General features: G+C 37.6%; 3 protein-coding genes and 1 long non-coding RNA gene across 5 annotated transcripts in view; 2 read left to right on the top strand and 2 right to left on the bottom strand.

Moving 5' to 3' along the window:
• LOC130049598 (uncharacterized) overlaps positions 1–42 on the top strand; it is a 2,200-nt gene extending 2,158 nt beyond the window's left edge. The window contains exon 4 of the mRNA XM_056147436.1: positions 1–42. This exon is cut by the window's left edge and continues 55 nt beyond it. Within this exon, the coding sequence (XP_056003411.1) occupies positions 1–42 (42 nt within the window).
• Positions 43–458: 416 nt separating this feature from the next.
• On the bottom strand, positions 459–3,389 carry LOC130049906 (uncharacterized). The gene is made up of 5 exons (XM_056148144.1): positions 3,153–3,389; positions 2,904–2,986; positions 1,796–2,522; positions 1,454–1,560; positions 459–1,308 (listed from the first exon to the last, which is right to left on the bottom strand). The coding sequence occupies exons 1-5, from the start codon at positions 3,316–3,318 to the stop codon at positions 925–927; spliced, it is 1,467 nt and encodes a 488-aa protein (XP_056004119.1). The 5' UTR covers positions 3,319–3,389; the 3' UTR covers positions 459–924.
• Positions 3,390–9,953: 6,564 nt separating this feature from the next.
• On the bottom strand, positions 9,954–12,958 carry LOC130049905 (uncharacterized). Of its 2 annotated transcripts, none has more exons than XM_056148141.1 (2): positions 12,439–12,958; positions 9,954–11,917 (listed from the first exon to the last, which is right to left on the bottom strand). In XM_056148141.1, exon 2 carries the CDS (start codon positions 11,882–11,884, stop codon positions 10,280–10,282), a length of 1,605 nt encoding a protein of 534 aa, XP_056004116.1. In that variant the 5' UTR covers positions 11,885–11,917; positions 12,439–12,958; the 3' UTR covers positions 9,954–10,279. The 2 variants fall into 2 exon arrangements, with proteins under 2 accessions (XP_056004116.1, XP_056004118.1); XM_056148143.1 differs by having other exon boundaries at positions 9,954–11,913.
• Positions 10,697–14,420, top strand: LOC130049907 (uncharacterized). Its single transcript, XR_008798258.1, has 2 exons — positions 10,697–10,808; positions 13,864–14,420. It is a non-coding gene; the product is annotated as an uncharacterized LOC130049907 (long non-coding RNA).
• Positions 14,421–16,261: the final 1,841 nt, after the last annotated feature.

Here is a 16,261-nt window from a genome sequence, read left to right as displayed (position 1 = left end):
AGGGACAGGCATATCTGTCAATACTCCACCATTTCTTCTTAGCCAAGGTCAGTTTTCAAAGCAGGAAGTAGAAGAAACACAAATAATTGCCAAGCTTAGAATACATATTGAACGACATATTCGGAGGGTCAAAGAATACCATCTATTTGATGGTGTCATCCCCTTAAGTATGACAGGTACAATTAATCAGTTATGGACTGTTGCAAACATGTTGACTTTATTTAGAGGTCCTCTTGTTAAAGATTGGTGCAAATGAAAAACACTGAAATTGTAAGTGACATGTGTACATATGACAGTGCATGTATAAGAATACTTCAGATACACGTTACAACATGCATTTTCCCTTTTCTAATTCAGAGGAATGGTATTATGTACATCTATTTATACTTAATCATTACAAGAATTATGATGTATTACTTATACAAAATGTATATTAATTTTAACTTTTGACATTTTCCTTTCAATAAATTCATGACAAGTGAGGGTTCTTGCACTTCATTTCCCTTTTATGCCCCTGTACTAGAAGATTAGGGGGCTCATAGTGTTTGGTCTGTCTGTCTGTTTATCTGCAAAAACTTTAACCCTGGCCATAACTTGTAAACTTTCATATTTCACATGTACATACCTTGTGACCAGACCTTTGTTTGGTACCAATTTTTTTTATGTCATGACCTTGACATGTAGTTTGTCCTACCTTTGAAAAACTTCAACCTTGGCCAAAACTTTTGAATGCTTAGTAAAAGGGCTTTCATATTTCACATGTGTATTCCTTGTGACATGACTTTTTTGGCACTAGAATTATTTTGCTGCCATATGGGGACATCAGTGTTTCACAAAGATATCTAATTTTTATTTTATTTTTAGTGAAGATTATCATTATTATGAAAATATTCAAAGGTCAGTGAGGTTTAAAAGACAAAGCTTTTATTCAAGAAAGTGATCAAAATAGAATGAATCTATCTTGTTTTTCATGTCTTGCCACTCCTCCTCATCAAACTCGATAACCTCCAAGTGATTTTCATCACAGAGCCACACAAAGAAGTAACACCAGTTTAGACCAGTCACTGCAAGTTGCATCATGACTTGGTAGAAGTAATTATGATTTTTTTTCAGTCTCCACACATCTCCAACTTTAGTCAAGTAGTTGCATTCTGACAAGGGTTTTACAGGGCACTTGATCTCAAGCAAGCCGTAAGGTTGATTCATGGTGGGGTTGTATACCTTCCGATCAGGTGTAGCAGCAAGCCATGGAGCATAAGGGCTAACTACAACTCCACATGGGTATATGTTGACGTTGTTATCTAGTAGCTGCAATTTAAATATAAAATTAAATAAGATTTTGAAATATAGCAATTATCTAAAAGGTGCATTGAACTAAATAGAATGTAAAATGCCTTTGATCTTTTGTATACAATAGTGATGGTATGGGGTTTGATATCAAACTTAAACTTACTCTAACAAAGGCGTCAGCAGCAACTGCCTCAAATGACAACCCATGACGCATGCTCTCTGTAACAACTTTTCTTGTTGTCTTCAGTCTTCCAGTTAGAGGTTCATAGGCTGTGAAAAAGATTGAATGGAAAATGTTGGGATGTTTGAATTTATATACATGAAAGGTGAAGATAACGATCAATGACAATGATCATAACTCCTATAACGAATACCAAATAAAGAGTGGTGGGCAAACACAGACCCATGGACATACCAGAGGTGGGATCAGGTGCTTTAAAAGGAGTAAGCATGAAATTGTAAATATTACTTCATAACGTTGCATGATTTATTATAAATGCCTAACCTGCTCTCCGCTTTACAATATCACCAGCCACTGAAGCAGTAATTCTCTCCCTACGGATTGCGTGCCACTTCGGACTCTCTCCTTGTAGTCGTGTCATCTCCTCAATTTGATGACATTCCTCCTCTGACACAAAAATTGAAGAAAAGCTACCAGTTCTTTTCTCATCCAGAATGATATGAAGTTGTTGTTCCATTAGATTTTCAGCGGGGAGAAGAGGAAATTCACTGGCATCTAAAATATTCAGTACATAATGTGGTGACAATTTCTGTTGCACTGCTAATGGGGATCCTTTTGGAAATTTACCAAATTTTGTCTCTGTATATTCACAGTCACCTTTACCACTCAAATTCACAACTGTAAGCAACAAACAGGTTTGGTCAGCTTCAGAGACTCTAGAACACAGTTCTGAAATTTTTGGAACAACAGAGTTGATGGGATTGTACAGAGTAGATCTCAATCCACGAGGTTGTTGAGGAGATGACTTGGCATTGTATCCATGCACAATCACGTTTTCAGCTGAACTTCCACAAATCTTCTCTCCTCGGGGCACATGCCAAGTCTGGGGAAGGGAAGTCTTCAGAACATCAGATGGAATGAATTTCAGGTTTGCAGATTTCATATGTGCCAGAGTGAATAGGAGACCAGTAACATGACCACAGTGTCCCGACTGTCCAATCGTGCAGGAACAACGGCTACTCTCCACACATGGTCCATCTAACAGAACAATCTACAAATGGGACAATGACAACATAAACAAAACACTTCTCTGAAAATAATTTACTAATTCAGTCAATCAAATAATATTATTATAATATGTACACAAGTAAATATTGTAATATGTTTGATATATTTATCAATAATGGAGTGTGTTATATCTGGCAGGTAGAATCAGTTTTGACATTTATTTCCCCGAATTTTCATAAGCAAATAAATTTATATTGTGTGTCTACCCCCCCCCCCCCCCCTTTTTTGTGGTATCAGTATCAGAATGTTGGCTTGAATTTATTTATAATGGATTACAATTTTGAGATAGTGATACCTGCCTGTATAGTACAAAGTGCAATAGGCTATCATATCACAAACAAGTAATTTTCACTTTCATATTTACCTCGATATCATGAGGCGATTCATTCTTGCGCTGGGATCTATGGCATTTCCCCTTCACTACACATCCATTCACAGCATTGTGAGCTAAATTGTTTGAAAATACAAATTTGATGAGTTATTTGATTGATGGTGATTATTCATTAAACATCAGATTTAATGTAAGAATCTGTTTCTTTACGTTCGTCGTGTATTTTTAAAACCAGCTGATTATCAATTCATAGGAAAAGGCAAACGAAGGGTTTCCACTTACTTGTAATGTTAGTCACATATCTCTCGCAGAAATATTTATATCCTTTGGATATTTCCTTTTCTCCAAGGCTTTGGCTATCTCTTTTGACAAATTTCTCAACGAAACCGAACGTGAGGTCTGGAACGATACTTAAATCGCGCGTAGCAGACGCTTTTTTCGCCTCCATTTTCTATTTTTGTTTTCACTCGATACGACCTTAGCCTCGTTTTGAGTTTGATATACATATTCATTAGATCTCATTAAGAAAGGAGTATAGGGGATCAAAGTTTTACATACAAATATATCAGGAAAATCATTTAATATAAGATCTTTTTCTTGAGAGCCACTGGGCCAGAAAAGTACAATTTTACATGATAGCTTTCTGACATTGTGCAGATTTAAGTTTGTTGAAATAATGGTCCGTGGGGATAGGATGAGGTCACAATGGGGGATACAACTTTTACATACAGATTTAGAGGGAAATTTTTAAAAGTCTTATTCTCAAGAACTACAGAGCCAGAACAGTTAACAATTACATATAAGCTTTTTGACATAGTGCATGTTCATGTTTTTTTTAATCATGACCCTAAGGGTAGGGTTAGGTCAAAATAGGGGGTCAAAGTTTTACATGCAAATATATATAGAAAATCTTTAGAAATCTTTTTCTCAAGAACATTTGGCTGGAGAAGTTTACATTTACACGAAAGCTTCCTGAACTAGTGCAGATTCAAGTTTGGAAAAATCATGGTCTCTGGGGGTAGGTTGGGGCAACATTAAAGATCAACGTTTTTCATTCTAACATATAAGGAAATCTTTAAATGTGGGTCAAGGTGAATCAGATGAGTGATGTGGGCCATGGGTCTCTTGTTAGCTCACCTGAACCGAAGGTTCAAGTGAACTATTCTGATCACATTTTGTCCGGCGTCTGGCTGTCTGTCTGTCCATCTGTCTGTAAACTTTTCACATTTTCGACTTCTTCTCCAGAACCACTGGGCCAATTTAAACCAAACTTGGCCAAAAGCATCCTTGGGTTAAGGGCTTTCAAGTTTGTTCAAATGAAGGGCCATGTCCCTTTCAAAAGGGAGATAATCACAAAAATGCAAAAATAGGGTGGGATCATTAAAAATCTTCTTCTCAAGAACCACTGGGCCAGAAGAGCTGAAATTTACCTGAAAGCTTCCTGACATATTTCAGATTCAAGTTTGTTCAAATCATGGCCCCTGGTGATAGGATGGGGCCACAAGAGGGGATCAAAGTTTTACATACAAATATATAGGGAAAAACTTTAAAAATCTTCTTCTCAAGAACCACTGAGCCAGAAAAGCTGATTTTTACATGAAAACTTTCTGACATAGTGCAGATTCAAGTTTGTTCAAATCATGGCCCCTTGGGATAAGATGGTGCCCAAGGGAAGATCAAAGTTTTACACACAAATATATAGGGAAAAGCTTTAAAAATCTTCTTCTCAAGAACCAGTGAGCCAGAAAAGCTGATTTTTACATGAAAACTTTCTGACATAGTGCAGATTCAAGTTTGTTCAAATCATGGCCCCTTGGGATAAGATGGTGCCCAAGGGAAGATCAAAGTTTTACACACAAATATATAGGGAAAAGCTTTAAAAATCTTCTTCTCAAGAACCACTGAGCCAGAAAAGCTGATTTTTACATGAAAACTTTCTGACATAGTGCAGATTCAAGTTTGTTCAAATCATGGCCCCCCGGTGGTAGTATGGGGCCGCAAGGGGTGGGGGGGGGTCAAAGTTTTACATACAAATATTTAGGGAAAAACTTTAAAAATCTTCTTCTCAAGAACCATTGGGCCAAAGAAGTTTACATTTACATGAAAGCTTTCTGACATAGCGTAGATTCAAGTTTGCAAAGGGTAGTTTGGGCCATAATAGGGACTAAGGTTTTACATGTAAATATATAATATGGAAAGTCTTCAGATATGGGCCAAGGTGACTCAGGTGAGCGATGTGGCCCATGGGCCTCTTGTTTTTATTATGTCGCCATAATGGGGGATTCAGGGACAAATAGATTTTGGAATTAATGTCTGTTTGTACGCAAAACTTTTAACCTCGACGACAACTTTTGAATGGTTGGTAATAGGGCTTTCATGTTTCACATCTCTATTCCTCGTAACATGATTTTTCAGTTCGTATCAAAGTTTTTTCGACTCGTGACCTTGACATTGGGGTTTGACACATATTAGAAAAACTTTAACATTTGGCATAATCAGCTACAAAATTACTTTGCTGCCATACGAGGGTTCAGCTATCTTTGTTTTTGGTATGATAATTTTTGCAATGATTTCTAAATCTCTGAAATAACGATAATCGTTAATTCTACATCATATTCATTTTTTCCATGTTCAATGCATGGACTATCAAAATCTCCAAATTTAGAAGTTTCAAATTATTCGGTGCTTTATTAAATGTAACACCCACCAACGAGATGTTTTTAGCTCATCTGAACCAAAGGTTCAAGTGAGCTTTTCTGATCACATTTTGTCCGTCGTCCATCCGTCCGTCTGTCTGTGTATCTGTAAACTTTTCACATTTTCGACTTCTCCAGAATCACTGGGCCAATTTCAACCAATCTTGGCCAAAAGCATCCTTTGGTGAAGGGCTTTTAAGTTTGTTCAAATGAAGGACCATCTCCCTTTCAAAGGGGAAATAATCGCAAAAATGCAAAAATAGGGTCATTTAAAAATCTTCTTCTCTAGAACCGCTGGGCCAGAAGAGCTGAAATTTACCTGAAAGCTTCCTGACATATTGCAGATTCAAGTTTGTTCATCTCATGGCCCCCGGGGGTAGGATGGGGCCACAAGGGGGGATCAAAGTTTTACATACAAATATATAGGAAAAATCTTTAAAAATCTTCTCAAGAACCACTGAGCCAGAAAAGCTGATTTTTACATGAAAACTTTCTGACATAGTGCAGATTCATGTGTATTCAAATCATGGCCCCAGGGGTAGGATGGGGCCACAAGTGGGGGTCAAAGTTTTACATACAAATATAGGAATTTTTTTAAAAAATCTTCTTCTCAAGAACCATTGGGCCAAAGAAGTTGACATTTACATGAAAGCTCTCTGACGTAGTGTAGATTCAAGTTTGCGAAAATCGTGGCCTTCAGGGTAGTTGGGGCCATATATAGGGACTAAGGTTTTACATGCAAATATATATACGGAAAGTCTTCAGATATGGGCCAAGGTGACTCAGGTGAGCGATGTGGCCCATGGGCCTCTTCTTATGGTTGCGCTTGCAGATATTCATTTGATATTTGGTACATTGCTTTGCCATAACATGTTACAGATGAAGTTTGAATTTCGTCTCGGTCCGTTGAATTTTCACTTAGTTATGGCCCTTGGACTTAGAAAAATAGCATGAATAATCAGTTTTCCAGACTGTTTTTAACTCATCTGAACCAAAGGTTCAAGTGAGTTTTTCTGATCAAATTTTGTCCGTCGTCCGTCCGTCCGTCTGTCTGTCTGTAAACTTTTCACATTTTCGACTTCTTCAGAACCACTAGGCCAATTTCAACTAAACTTGGCCAAAAGCATCCTTGAGTGAAGGGCTTTCAAGTTTGTTCAAATCAAGGGCCTTGTCCCTTTCAAAGGGGAGATAATCACAAAAATGGAAAAATAGGGTGGGATCATTTAAAAATCTTCTTCTCAAGAACCACTGGGCCAGAAGAGCTGAAATTTACCTGAAAGCTTCCTGACATATTGTAAATTCAAGTTTGTCTAAATCATGGCCCCGAGGGGTAGGATGTGGCCACAAGGGGATCAAAATTTTACATACAAATATATAGGGAAAAAATTTAAAAATCTTCTCAAGAACCAATGAGCCAGAAAAGCTGAGATTTACATGAAAGTTTCCTGACATAATGCAGATTCAAGTTTGTTCAAATCATGGGCCCCGGGGGTTGGATAGGGCCACAATAGGGGACCAAAGTTTTACATACAAATATATAGGAAAAATCTTTAAAAATCTTCTTCTCAAGAACCACTGAGTCAGAAAATCTGATTTTTACATGAAAACTTTCTGACATAGTGCAGATTCAAGTTTGTTCAAATCATGGGCCCCGGAGGTAGGATAGGGCCACAAGTGTGTGTGTGTGGTGGGGGGGGGGGTCAAAGTTTTACATACAAATATAGGAAAAAGCTTTAAAAATCTTTTTCTCAAGAACCACTAAGCCAAAAAAGCTAAGATTTACATGAAAGCTTCCTGACATAATGCAGATTCAAGTTTGTTCAAATCATGGCCCCCGGGGGTTGGATAGGGCCACAATAGGGGACCAAAGTTTTACATACAAATATATAGGAAAAATCTTTAAAAATCTTCTTCTCAAGAACCACTGAGTCAGAAAATCTGATTTTTACATGAAAACTTTCTGACATAGTGCAGATTCAAGTTTGTTCAAATCATGGGCCCCGGAGGTAGGATAGGGCCACAAGGGGGGGGGGTCAAAGTTTTACATACAAATATAGGAAAAAGCTTTAAAAATCTTCTTCTCAAGAACCACTAAGTCAAAAAAGCTGAGATTTACATGAAAGCTTCCTGACATAATGCAGATTCAAGTTTGTTCAAATCATTAGCTCCGGAGGTTGGATGTGGCCACAATAGGGGATCAAAGTTTTACATACAAATATATAGGAAAAATCTTCTTCACAAGAACCACTGAGCCAAAAAAGCTGATTTTTACATGAAAGCTTCCTGACATAGTGCAGATTCAAGTTTGTTCAAATCATGACCCCTGGGTGTAGGATGGGGCCACAAGGGGGATCAAAGTTTTACATACAAATATATAGGGGAAAACTTTAAAATCTTCTTCTCAAGAACCACTAAGCCAGAAAAACTGAGATTTACATGAAAGCTTCCTGACTTAATGCAGATTCAAGTTTGTTCAAATCAAGGACCCCTTGGTAGGATGGGGCCACAATAGGGGATCAAAATTTTACATACAAATATATAGGAAAAATCTTTAAAAATCTTTTTCTCAAGAACCACTAAGCCAGAAAAGCTGATTTTTACATGAAAACTTTCTGACATAGTGTGGATTCAAGTTTGCTCAAATCATGGCCCCCAGGGGTAGGATGGGACCACAAGGGGGGATCAAAGTTCTGAATACAAATATATCGGGAAAAACTTCTTCTCAAGAACCACTGAGCCATAAAAGCTGAGATTTACATGAAAACTTTCTGACATAGTGCAGATTCAAGTTTGTTCAAATCATGGGCCCCGGGGGTAGGATGGGGTCAGAAGGGGATCAAAGTTTTACATACAAATATATAATTAAAATCTTCTTCTCAATAACCACTGAGTCAGAAAGCTGATATTTACAAGAAAACTTTCTGACATAGTGCAGATTCAAGTTTGTTCAAATCATGGCCCTCGGGGGTAGGATGGGGCCACAAGTTGGGGGGTCAACGTTTTACATACAAATATAGGGAAAAACTTTAAAAATCTTCTTCTCAAGAACCACTAAGCCAGAAAAGCTGAGATTTACATGAAAGCTTCCTGACTTAATGCAAATTCACGTTTGTTCAAATCAAGGACCCCGGGGGTAAGATGGGGCCACAAGGGGGGATCAAAGTTTTGCATACAAATATATCGGGAAAATCTTCTTCTCAAGAACCACTGAGCCATAAAAGCTGAGATTTACATGAAAACTTTCTGACATAGTGCAGATTCAAGTTTGTTCAAATCATGGGCCCCGGGGGTAGGATGGGGTCACAAGGGGATCAAAGTTTTACATACAAATATATAATTAAAATCTTCTTCTCAATAACCACTGAGTCAGAAAAGCTGATATTTACAAGAAAACTTTCTGACATAGTGCTGATTCAAGTTTGTTCAAATCATGGCCCCCGGGGATAGGATGGGGCCACAAGTTGGGGGGGTCAACGTTTTACATACAAATATAGGGAAAATCTTTAAAAATCTCTTTTCAAGAACCATTGGGCCAAAGAAGTTGACATTTACATGAAAGCTTTCTGACATAGTGTAGATCCAAGTTTGCAAAAATCGTGGCCTTTAGGTGTAGATGGGGCCATAATAGGGACTAAAGTTTTACATGCAAATATATATGGAAAGTCTTCAGATATGGACCAAGGTGACTCAGGTGAGCGATGTGGCCCATGGGCCTCTTGTTCCTTTTACCATAACATACATAATGCACTTTCAATATTGTTATGGCACAGTGATTTTTGCAACCTGTAGGGGACTATGTATTGCCATGCAACACTCTCAGAATGCTTGTTAATTGTTGTAATAGACTAAGCCCTGTCAATATACAGACACACAGGCTGATCACTATAGGGCTCCCGTCTATATAACAGGGGCCCTAATTAATTGTTGTAATGGACTTGCTCTGGCCTTTTGTAAAGAGTAATTACCTTTTAACTACAAGATATTCTGTTTGTCATGATTTTAATTTGTGAGTGTTTATTTTGTAGAATTGTGGAGATTTAGATTCGTGATGTTTATTGACGTGATAAACAGAAGACTGTGACCTTGTATCTGAAGATCTGTGAAGGAGGCCGGACGTTTGTGGTCACTCTCTGTTACAGTACTACATATCTAAGTAAGTACTCAGTAATAATGTAAGACTGTACACTAAATCATGTTTATCTATCTGTACTGACAGTAATAATGTAAGACTGTACACTAAATCATGTTTATCTATCTGTACTGACAGTAATAATGTAAGACTGTACACTAAATCATATTTATCTATCTGTACTGACAGTAATAATGTAAGACTGTACACTAAATCATGTTTATCTATCTGTACTGACAGTAATAATGTAAGACTGTACACTGAATCATGTTTATCTATAATATATACATTGAAACATAACACAGATAACAAACAAATTAATGTTCAATCAAACACTCATAAACAATCACACATTTACTGTCAATGCAGGCGTTAAATACAAATCTCAAACACTGGTGTAATTAACACAGCTGTAATCAACACAGGACTGTAATTAACATCGTGTTTATTAGGGTAATCAACACAGAACTTTGTAGATGTATAATTAACACTGGAGATGTGAAATTAACACCATTTTGATAGATGTAATTAACACTGTAAAGCTGTGTAATTAACACTGTAGAGTTGTATAATTAACACTGTGTTTATAGATATTGGATTTTCTTCACTTTAGCAGTGTAAAACTCAGCCACAAAGAGGTTGTCTCTGATGTCCACACATAAACCTAATGGACGTTCTAAATCACAGTGAATGTAACGGAGGAACTGTCCGTCCTGATCTAGGATGTGGATACGGTCATTGTAACAGTCTGCTGTCAGGATGTGACTCTGGCTATCTGTAGTGATGCCGGCTGGATTAAATGATTGCTTGGTATTAGAGGGATGACCAGTGTATCTAAATCGGAGTTTTCCTGACTGATTGACCACCACTACTTCACTAGCGTTAGTCACACAGATATCCAGGTTCCTGTTCTCACTGATGTATTTAGGGTTTGGATCAGATGAGTAGAGAGGACGACCCTGATCATCAAACTGAATGCTTTGTGTCTCTGTGGAGCCGGAGTAACGCACGACTTTGGATTGTTTTCTATCATCACTGATCATGGTAACCAGGAGGTCGTTACCCGCGGTACAGCAGACACGGCGAGGTCTCCACCCCTGTAGTCTGATCACGGTCTGTATCTGTTTATTCTTAATTAAGTTAACAATTTTATTTATAGGGTTAGTATAAAGAAGATCTCCGTCCCGTGTCACTGCTATGTCTATTGGTGTGTTCCCTGACTTGGTTTGTATTGATGTCAGTAGTTTACTCTGGAGGTTGAGCAGCTTCATGGTTTCGCTATCCCCGCATGTCCAGACTTGATCTTCACTCAGACAGCTAACATTGCGTAGTCCGCTATACCCAGTGTCTATGGCGGCGGTAAGTCGCGGTTCAGCTAGCAGTGGTTCGACTGTTGTAACGGAGAGTGAGGTTAATAAACCAAACATCTCGTTAAGTGTTTCTGTGTTAATTGTTGGAGTAGATAAGCTTGGTAATGTAACTTTGATTGTAGGAGGCAGTTTATTGAATTCATCATTTCTAGATTTGTAAGTTGATGTTAAGGAGATATCATTGGTGTCCAGGATGTTTTTCATTTCTAGAATGACCTGGTTGATTTCAGTCATTCTGTGCGTGATTTCATCTGCTTGTTTATCTAATATAGAGAGATGTTTAGTTTTTGTCTCTACAATGTCTGCTTTCCGTTTGTTGACAATGGCGGTGACCTCGCGGTGCAAGACTTCTCCTTGTTGGTCAGCAGTTATGGCCAGTTTTCCGTAATTCGTTTGTACTTCGGCTTTCTCAGTTTGGACAGCGGAGGAAATTTCCGTATATCGGGGGTAAATCTTCTTCTCGAGTTCTTCTAAATCTTTTTGTATGCGTTGTTTTTTAGAGCCGAGTTTTTCCAGAATATCTGATATATCGTGACCCTTGTGTTTACCTGACGAGATGCAGGTAGAACAGACAGGAATGTGACAGCTCTCGCAGTACATTTCGCAATCTTTGTCGGCGTGTTTCAGACATTTTGAGTATTTAGGAGTAAACTTTCTGTGTAAATGATAGGGTACGATTTTGTGTTTTTTAGAGGAATCTGAGAGATGTTTACTGGCACAGTCAGTACAAAGATTGATATCGCAATGTTCACAGAGATACTGTAGGGGGTCAGTTTCACAGAGGTCACACAATAGGACGTCTTGAGCACGCGGGTCCATCTCTGGGGTCAGGGGTCACGAGTAGTTTACTGTCTATGAAAAAAATGAACTTTAATATTAAAATGAACAGATTATAAGAATGTACTTACATTACTGATGTGTGTTAGAAATAAATATTACGTCAAGGTTTTTATCTCGATTAAAGCACATATCTTTAAATTTGACTTAAAAACTTTATACATGTATTACACAAAATAAGAAATAAATGTCTAGGTTTCAGAATTCTTGTTTGTATCATACAGGAAATATACACAACAGAAAAATGGGTTAATTTCTACAGAAGTGGTGAGAATTAACTCCAATTTAAAATAATTACACTCATATAGAAAGCCTGAATGTTTTATTTGAAATGTTAAACATATGAAGATCATGAAATGTATGATATGGATAAATATACCCACTCCGCTGCGCTCTGAATTAAATGAAATTAAAATACTAACTGTTAGCATATCTATGTCAGTTTTAATAAATTTACTCATTCAAAACAATTTTCCCATACATTTCTAACAATTTAGAGAAAGAGCAATGCGTATTGTAAAATAATGATGTCTAACCTGTAAATATCCAAAATGTCCTCTGTACAGCCGCCTCTTCCTGGTATGTCGACCTGATGATGATGAGTGAATTTAATGTGCGGGCCCAGCTACACTATATATGTAGACCTTCTGTCCTGTCACGTGATTTAAACGGGAAATGAGATCATTTATCCAAATGAACCAAACTTCATTTACATAGCCACACAACTTAACAATTCATACATATATAACGGAAGGGGTATATATGAAATACATATATATAGAACTAATTTGTATTTAGACCAACAAATCAATTATCTATTTAAGGGTGGATCAAAAAGGGTTTAGGTGGTGGTAGCCGCTACCCAAGTTTCCCCATTAGATCTGCCACAGCTGTTTACTTGACCTTCTCATAATTAATACTCCGTGAATTTCAGTTTCGACTTGAAAAGGCGAACAGATGTAAAACTAATATTTTCAGATATCGGAAAATTTACACCAGTTTCGTGTCCCACTCGGGTCGTTGTTTAGCGGTATATAACAATGAATTGATCTAGGAAAAAAATCTTCAATGTAAATGTGCGTACATGTATAACTACAACGGTTGTTGTTTGTAAATTAGCAATTTTTCACAATTGTAGATAAATGTATTGAAATGTAAATGTGTTTGTCAACTAATAGATAACGAAAGTTTTCTCCATCGCGTGACAGCTAGTTTTCACATTCTAGAAGGGGGGGGGGGGTATTGTAATTTTAAACACTTTTTATCTACAAACCCAGACACTTGTGTTTGGTGTGATTTGATCTCTAAGGCGTTTTCTAGGAGAAATAATTATCGGTTTATTTTCAGAAAGATGTAGATTAAGAGAAACTTTTTTGTAAAATAATGTCAGGTGTGGAGTCTGCAGATACAGGACATTGGGGAGTCTGACCCCACCCCTCTGCTTGTTTTCTTCTTTTATTAAGATGAGTAACAGATTATCTCCATTAGGGATTAATTGATTGATTGTATCGTCCCTCTCCATAATTTTTCAATCGTATGGAGACGTCAAGAAAACCTGTGAAGGGCTTAAAATTTAGGTCTATGCTGGGCTAACGGCCATTGAGCAGTGAGGGTTCTTTAGCGTGCCACACCTACTGTGACACGGAACATCTGTTTTTAAGGTCATCTCCGAGGACCCGTGACATTCACACCTTATTCCGAGCGTTTGGCGTTGTAACTGTCACTACCTGTTTTAACGACTAAGGTATGTCGTGGCCGGGATTCGAACCCCGACCTTCCACATGAGGGGCGAACGCTCTATTCTCTACAGACCACCGCGGCGGTTCCATTTAGGAGCCCTGAACAAATTTAGAAAAAGGGGGGTGTAAAACGGTATATGTATTTAAATCACATCCTGTCTAGAGATACTGGAAATGATCATTAATACAGTAATTATTGATAATTCTCTTGTTCTTTTTCAGGAATCCTAATTTTGGGATGAATGTCTCCTGAGTGTTACGTGACAAAACTCTCACCCTACATACCAGTACACAAAGAACGGGAGAAACCTCTAACATTATAGAATCATTGAAATAAAGAATAATTCCCAGACTAGATGAATACTTTTGTATCAACGTCATATTTTGTTATTATCCAGCTGATCACGTGGCCGCAGCGGTCAGAGTTGATTCATGACAGGGAGTCGTGAGTTCGAACTTTTCTCCTGTTGTGGTCAGGTCAAACCTAAGACGTTAACATAGGTAGTGATTGCTCTTTCACCAAACGCTTGGCATTTACAAATGAAATTGATGAGGGATTTCAGTTATGACCTTAATAACGGAGGTCGTGTTAGGCGTTGACATATTATCTAGGTCTTTAATGAACCTCATATCTATAATTTATAATTTTCATTGTAATTAATATGATTTAGGTCGGCTGTATATATGTTTACATGTAGTGTAGAAATATCACAAAGTGTACATTTAACAACTTGCTGTGGTTATCAGTTAATGTAAGATTGAATTAAAATGCGGAAGTGTTATCGTTTATTCAGTGACTCACGAACTTATCCGTCTTGTGTATGGACGTTACAAAACAAACGTACTATATTTGGGTCAGTTATAACATCGAAAACGGAGACTAAAATCATCTTCGCTAGTTAAGGGTTCTGGGTCCACCTCGCCCTTCATGAACTGAATACCCTTGGATGCGGACGATGGGAAAAAAGTGCTTAGATTGTCTGCTTGCAATGAAGTTGTAGTATAATTATCTTTATATTTATTTGACAGAGAGAGAGAAAGGGAGAGAGTTACACAGCTAGGTACTTAATATCCTTTTGGAATGGGGGAGGGGGGGGGGGGGGGTCCTAAATCGAACCAACCGAAAAAAATGTGTAAAGAAACATTTCGAAACGGGGAAATAAAAGAATATACCTCAGAAAGGTAATGGATAAATAATCAGAAAGAAATTGTACTTCTCAAGATTTTTGCAGCACGTTTAAATTCTTCGTATCGCTATGCATATCTATACTTATAAATTAACAATTTTTGGCTGGGAACTCCAAAACGCTTACACCGGGGCTACTGCCCTGCACCTTTGATATTGTTCTGAAGTCTGTAAGCTATAATAGAATCTTACTTGGCTAATTACTATCATAAAATTGATTATAATCCTACTTTTGCTTTTGATAAACTGCCCTGAGATAGCAAACGAGAGTTCAGTGGTGGAGACGCTTGGGCGGATCTAAGCCACTTTTTACATTTTTTTTTAAATAGCAACTTAAGATAATACGTTATGGGGTAAATTCATGTTTATCGATGCTTAATTTTGATCCCACAGAAGAAATAAGTTTCGATAACTTTTAGGATGAACAAAATATGCCTGTTTTTTTTTTTTTCAATCCGTGATTTTATTCTTGAACCAGCCTCGTGGAAAACACTGTAGACGCTTAGGTCTACAACCAATCGCATATTCTCGAGCCTTTCCGGCAAGTGGAGAAGTGATACATGATCAGCATACAATTGTGTAGGTGTTCAGTGTTAGTTATACTTATAATAATTTTCACCAGGCCCATATTTATCATTTCATGAAGAACTTCTACGAAGGACACCCTCACCCTTCCAAGACCAACGATCTGTGAAACGTCGATATTTTTTATACGATATTCATCTGATAATTTCGCTGTTGCCAATTTTCCCCCTTAATCATAAAGGTCACTATTACGACTTTTTGTAATAATTTATTAACAGTTACCGATATGTACAAACACATGGAAAAACACACAAAATATTGTGTTTTGGTCATATATTGTGATGACACGGAGCATGAAAGTAAGTAATGAGTCGAAAACGGTCCAGTGTGTCAGATATTGAATGGTTCCGGATTGTTCTGGGAAGTTTGCGCCTCATAATTTTAAAGTTAAAACATTATACCGAAATTGGGTTGTACATGTACCTGACAATGCCCAAGGAATCAGGACACTGTTTACAATACAGCAAGGAATCAGGACACTGTTTACAATACAGCAAGGAATCAGGACACTGTTTACAATACAGCAGGGAATCAGGACACTGTTTACAATACAGCAAGGAATCAGGACACTGTTTACAATACAGCAAGGAATCAGGACACTGTTTACAATACAGCAAGGAATCAGGACACTGTTTACAATACAGCAAGGAATCAGGACACTGTTTACAATACAGCAAGGAATCAGGACACTGTTTACAATACAGCAGGGAATCAGGACACTGTTTACAATACAGCAGGGTTTTTTCTTTGTCATTCATGTTGAGCATTATGTTTTAATTGATTATTGTGTTTGACGAGAAGAAACCGCGTGTATTCATAATTTTCCCCTTAGAATGCCACACTGGACCA

Source organism: Ostrea edulis, chromosome 8 (assembly GCF_947568905.1).
Source record: "Ostrea edulis chromosome 8, xbOstEdul1.1, whole genome shotgun sequence".
NCBI lineage: Eukaryota > Metazoa > Mollusca > Bivalvia > Ostreida > Ostreidae > Ostrea > Ostrea edulis.
Note: the sequence above shows the minus strand (reverse complement) of the source record. Positions and strands in the feature narration are given on the sequence as shown.